This window comes from Trachurus japonicus, chromosome 18 (assembly GCF_045865225.1).
Source record: "Trachurus japonicus isolate A0001 chromosome 18, Traja_1.0".
Lineage (NCBI taxonomy): Eukaryota > Metazoa > Chordata > Actinopteri > Carangiformes > Carangidae > Trachurus > Trachurus japonicus.
Genome location: NC_140924.1, coordinates 14,249,289 through 14,255,134, shown reverse-complemented (window position 1 = coordinate 14,255,134; position 5,846 = coordinate 14,249,289). Strand labels below are relative to the sequence as shown.

The following is a 5,846-nucleotide window of genomic DNA, read 5'->3' as shown; positions in this document are numbered from 1 at the left end:
TGAAAACAACAGCGTGGTGTTAAAGAGGAGAGAAGGAGTCAGACGCTGGCATGTGTCAACAGGAGGGAGACAATGCATCGAAACTGCATTTCTCAATAAAGACTGAGCGCTGAACCACACACGGGTTCATGAGGCCGATAATGTGGATCACATAACATTTAGTAGAAATGTTTTCCTCTTGTTTGGACGTGGCAGTAAAACTCATTCATTCACAGAAACAAGCCTTTTTCAATTGAAACACTTTTTGCAGAACTTAATGAACCTCTCATCAGAAAGAGATTAGTAAAGGGTGTAAAGTTTGTGGTTCGTACCTTAACCCTTTCATAGTATAGAGTTGGACTTTAGGCTTCATTAATCAATCCACATAATTACAGTCATGAAACCTATTTTTTCAAAGAATGGGTTATTCAGGATTTGGGAACTCTTCAAAGACCCCAGATGGAGTACAGAAAGCCTAGAGTCTAGATCAAATGGACATCATCTCAAAACTTTACAGCTTCATTTATACCTATAAATCAGTCATTATTAGTTTGTATTCAGTGAAATTAAATATTTTCTCGTCAAATAGTTGAAGAAAGACTTAATATGAGAAGCTGAGAACATTTTTGATCAGATAGTTTGATTTTAAGAAATAATTTGAAGATAGTTAATGACAGTTTCCATTAATTGTCCATTTACAAAAAAAACTTAATTTACCAAAACTTACTAAATAACTGTGAAATACATTAAAAATATACAGTATATCTCACCTATAGCACAGGCCTGATTCCAGTTTTTATCAGTAATAACAAAACTTTCTGTATCAGCATCGATGATGCAAATAAAACACAGAGAAGGTTGTTTCCATTTTTAATCTGATAGCACAGATGTGTAAAACTTCACAACATTAGAACAAGCAGCTACACAACAAATAATGTGATATGATGTGATAATAATAATATGAATAATATATATGATAATGATAATTTTATACTCTAAATATACTTTATCTATACTATTGTCTGATGACAGTGTTTGACTTTTTCCTCATCAGTGCGTGTTTCCTGGTCGACTCCTCCTTCCTCTTCCTGCTGCTGTGGTTGGTCGGATGGAGCCTGTAGGTCTGTCTGGCCTGGACCCGCTCCTTCTCCAGGACCTCGGTGTCATCCAGGATCTCCAGACCCGGGATCTGACTGATGACGTACTGTCTGAGAGCAACAACACAGACCGTATAGTTATTATGATACAGATATATAGAAAAAAGATTGAAAAAGAAGAACATCTCTGGGTCTATACAACCAACCATGAACTTTTGGACTGACTGTGAGTTCAGCTGGTTTTCAAACCCCACAAGACCTCAGTCATGGACTAAAACCTCCAAACTTCCCTGGTGTTGTATGCATTTTTGTGTTTTTGACACTGCGTTCTTCCTACACCAATCATCCACTTGGGGGCGCCATTGTGCAAGTTAAAAGAAAAAAACCCTTCACAGGTCTTCAGTGGTTTGATTTTGATGGAGCTCAGACATACAAGTAGAACATCTGTATTTCCATTCATTAATATATATTAAGATATGTTTTTTTCAAAGACAAATTCAACTCCTGAGACAACGACAAACCCACACTTTTTGGATTGTTGTTGTTTCTAGCTGATTTTCTTTACGTTTGATGAGCAAACTCCTTCATATGCAGATTTGTTTATTTATTTATTCTTTTTTTTCTGACCTGACCACGGTCAACTTGGCATTTAGTGATTTTAGAAATATTTGAATTAACTGTAAAATACATTGTAATTGTAAAAACTTGTTAGATTGCTAAATTCACAGAAAGAAGATGCAGTGGCTTGAAGCGAAGTTACAACTTGCAACAGTATTTTTGAAAAGCAATTAAAGTTACAGTCCAATCAGATGAAAATAGTAAAGTCAGCCTTGTTTATGGTGTGATAATAAATGACCTTGATGCTCACCTATAGTCTTTGTACTGGGTCAGACTTCCTCCATTGAAATAACTAGGGGCTGCATCATTGTTCATCATACTGAGAATCCTGGTTTAACAGGGGAAAAAAAGCAGAAGCACAAGTGTAAAAACAGCAATATAACATAACAACAATAACACATCCTTCTTCTATAGACATGACACAACCAGACTGACTTGATGTTGGGGAACTTTCGTCGTACTTCCTCCACAAACACGGGCAGGTTGTTGATTTTGTTCTTGTTGATGCACACTGTGGTCACACTGGGGCTGTAGGGGAACTTCACGTGAGACGTGTAGTTGTTACAGTCCAGGATCAGAGTGCTGAGCTTCTCCAGCTGCCCCAGCAGAGCCGGGTTCCAATAAAGACTGAATGAAGGAGAACGCACTCAAACACAGCTGCTGAGCGTCGGTATGAAGTAGAATACATGCTTGTTTGTTTGTGTTATCAATGGGAAATCCACCTGGAGTAAGTCCTATAATGGCATGTGTTGAAACCACATACTATGGAAGCCCTGAGAGTCAAGAGAATAAGGTTTTGTGAAAAACATAAAGAGGCAATCGTTTTTTCTACCATTAATGCCACAAAAATAAAAAATAAAAATAAAAAAGAAATTGAAAAAAGTACAAAAATTCTTTAGGACAAAACAACCTTTCAGGGCACTGTTTTTAAATGTGAAAAAAAGAAGCTAATTTGCCTTTCAGGGTCAGAGATCTTGTGATTCTTTAGTTTGTTAGTCTGTTTTTAAGGGTTTTTAAGATGAATTGAAAAAAAAACTTTGGAAAACCATCAAAAAAAAAAGAAAGAAAGAAAATTTCACCATTCATGGCATCAGTAATTATTACCGAAAATGTGTCCAATTGTCCATATAGTATGTACACTACCACTTGGACACAATGGGAAAGTGTGTCAATATATAATTTTAGCTGTTCCTTTATGCTGTTTTAACAAACCTGCTTACATTGTTAACATATATGATTGCAAAATGTTATCCAATATACTTTATAAAGTAACCATTGGAGATTATAGTCAAAAGTTTGGACAGATTGGAATAAGCATTTTAGATGTGTTATAAACTTGCTTACTGCCCAAAGAAGGAACATGCGATATAAAGAAAATGGACTTCTACGGAGACACCCCTCTTGATATATGGATATAAATGTCTTATTACATTTGTGAATAGGAACCCACAAACAAGTGAGAGTGTTATTGGTCCTTAAAGCTGCAATAATAAGTGTTTTTACATTAACAACGGGTTCTCATGACTGTGTCTGATGACAGTGATCTGGTTTGCAGCGACAAACTCACAGAGAATTATCATCAAACTCTTTGGCTCGCTCAGCGCTGTAGCCCGTTTCAGAGACTTGTTTTGGTTTGTACGACCCACAGCATGTTTCGGCTCGTTCTCATGGTTCTCATTAACCTCATTTCCAGCAGCAGCAGCAGCAGCAGTGGGTCACAGAGGCTCTGATAAACCCACCACATGACACAGCACAACATCAAACAGGCAGACGTCAGACAGCAGCAGCTGGTAAACCTGGTTTAACATTCAGCGGCTGAAGACTGATCTTTCCCTCAGGAGCTGGTGGAGAACAAACACTGAGCTAAAACAAGGATTGTTGGATTTAGATTCACCGGCTAGACACAAACTGGTGATAAATATCTGTGGGTTTTATCAATACCAGTGGTAATATGTAAAAATGTATTCTATAAAATACAAAAATATTGTCTTGTGCAGCATTAAATATATTTCTCTTTCAGGCTTTGGCCCTAAACTGTGGTTGGATCACCTGTGTTGCAAATTGGAGGCTATTTATCAGTGAACGGCTGGTGTAGTTGGTCCTTCGGCTTGTGGTTATAAAGAAAAGGATACTCATCCAGCAGATTGTAACTCAGGTCCAGCACCTCCAGAGTGTCAGTCTGTGGAAGAATAGTGTCATAGGGGATTTCTGTCAGGCCCTGGTAGGCGAACGAAAGCCACTGAAAACTGGAGACGTGGTTGGATTGACTCTGTTGATCCATGACCAAGACTCAGACTCTCTTCAGCTCCTCTCCACATGTAGTGATGAAGATCAGGAGGGGAGTCCGGTGATTAAGTCATGGTCCAACCTTCAATGAACAACAAAACAAGAAGAATGTTTAAAAGATATAACACTCTGGCAAGAATCAGAAAGCTTTCTTTGATCCCCCACCCCCCCTCCAAATCACAAATTAAACATTTTATTCTAGAGGCTTTATTGACATATTTCCAATTTGCCTGCGCAACAAAACCCATGCCCATGAAGACTGAAATAACCTCCATGTCGTCCCTCACAGGTTTCTGTAGACTAAGAGTAAGGTCATTATTTAATGTTGGTCATTTTAACATAAACATCTACAGGGACTAACTCACTGTTGAAGCCAATTGAATCACAATGACTTCAGGTTTTAACACTTTCAATTTCTCCAATCAGGAACAATTAAAAAAGTCTCACTTTGAGTTTAGTTTAATTTTTATTTCATTAATTTTTGGAGAGCAAGTGGTGAGTGTCAGTGTTTTAGATGTTAGCTGTTTAGCTAGTTCGTGGCTACTTCATTAGCTAGTTTATTAAATTGCTAGTTCATTACTGGCTCATTAGTAAGTTAATTAGCCAATTTATGGCTTTCTCAATAGCTAGTTCAATAGCTGGTTCTTTAGCTAGTTCATACAGTTGTTTAATCTATACGAAAACAGAAATACAAGTGTACAAATCACATTTCACAGAGACTGTAGTGATGATTTCACACAACATTACCTTATTGTATCCATTAAAAACAGCCAATAAATGACGCAGCTCCTCACAGCCACAGGCCATGACACTCTGACCCCCTTGTTTGTTACAGCACCTGAAGGCCTCTTAAGTCTAAATCCCATCCTGGATTAAACACTGAAAAGCACTGATATTAAGATTAACATAAACCTAGATAACTGTTTGTGCTGAAAACACACTAATTAGGACGAGAGAGTGATGGATTTTGACTGTTTTCTACAAACCATATCTGCTGATGTTAAACTCTCCATGTTTAATGCTCCAGACAACAAGTGACCTAGTAGCACTGGACTCTGCTCCATTCAACACTGTTCACAACTTTAAGACATTTCTCTTCACAGACTGGTGTTCAAGTCCATTTACAGTAAGGATAAAGCGACATGCTGACCTGTTTCCTGCTTCTCCGTCAAAGACTCAGACACAGATGCATCGTATCCATGCGTTTCTGTTCAGTTTTAGTCGGACTCACCGAGCTGAAGAGGCGATGGTTTATCCTTCCAGTGCATGCGAACGTCTGAGAAGTGCTTACAGCTCGTATAAAAGGCCTCCTTTCATACCCCAGCTGTAGATCACATGATGGGGATAATCACATTGCTGCTTAACCTTGTGGTTTTTGCAGGGCCCACAGGCCCAGATCTAAATAACTTCGATAGTGTCGGATTCTCAAAGAAAGGGGACAACAGAGGCTTAAAACTAATGAGGAAATGTCAACGTGAAATGTACCAAGAGGAAAGCTGAGTTACTGATCAACGGTTTAATGTTCAAATATCATTTTACAGTGCTGCTGCCTCTTGGAGATACTATATCATATCTCAGATTGGCATCAGTTGTTTGTCAGTGGGAATTCTCAAAAATACTGATATGACTGTAAGTATAATTTATATAAATTAGGGTAAATGAACAGAAATTAATCAATTTATGATACAAAATATCCCATTTGAACTTCAGTTAGACAAATGATTTAATCTTGAACTTTATTACGATGCTGTCCTTTCTGTTTACATGGTGAAAATAAACATGTATGAATGGAAGTGAGGTCTCTGATAAGTTTGAAGAACTTCACAGAAACAAAAAAGTGAATGAACAATTTAGGGAGGAAACTAC

General features: G+C 37.8%; 1 protein-coding gene across 2 annotated transcripts; it reads right to left on the bottom strand.

Annotated features, from left to right (window-relative positions):
- Positions 1 to 905: 905 nt before the first annotated feature.
- Positions 906 to 5,401, bottom strand: LOC146968892 (leucine-rich melanocyte differentiation-associated protein). 2 transcript variants are annotated; one of them, XM_085759214.1, is made up of 5 exons: positions 5,212 to 5,401; positions 3,827 to 4,062; positions 2,130 to 2,321; positions 1,945 to 2,022; positions 906 to 1,187 (listed from the first exon to the last, which is right to left on the bottom strand). In XM_085759214.1, the coding sequence occupies exons 2-5, from the start codon at positions 3,973 to 3,975 to the stop codon at positions 995 to 997; spliced, it is 612 nt and encodes a 203-aa protein (XP_085615340.1). In that variant the 5' UTR covers positions 3,976 to 4,062; positions 5,212 to 5,401; the 3' UTR covers positions 906 to 994. The 2 variants fall into 2 exon arrangements, with proteins under 2 accessions (XP_085615340.1, XP_085615341.1); XM_085759215.1 differs by having other exon boundaries at positions 908 to 1,187; positions 2,130 to 2,312; positions 5,212 to 5,399.
- Between the last annotated feature and the right edge of the window lie 445 nt (positions 5,402 to 5,846).

Coding starts and splice junctions, on each gene's coding strand:
- LOC146968892 (XM_085759214.1), bottom strand. CDS start 3,975: ATGGATCAACAGAGTCAATCCAACCACGTCTCCAGTTTTCAGTGGCTT. Junction 2,322..3,826: donor AGTTACAATCTGCTGGATGA/GTATCCTTTTCT, acceptor TCCTTCATTCAG/TCTTTATTGGAACCCGGCTC. Junction 1,188..1,944: donor ACCCAGTACAAAGACTATAG/GTGAGCATCAAG, acceptor TGTTGCTCTCAG/ACAGTACGTCATCAGTCAGA.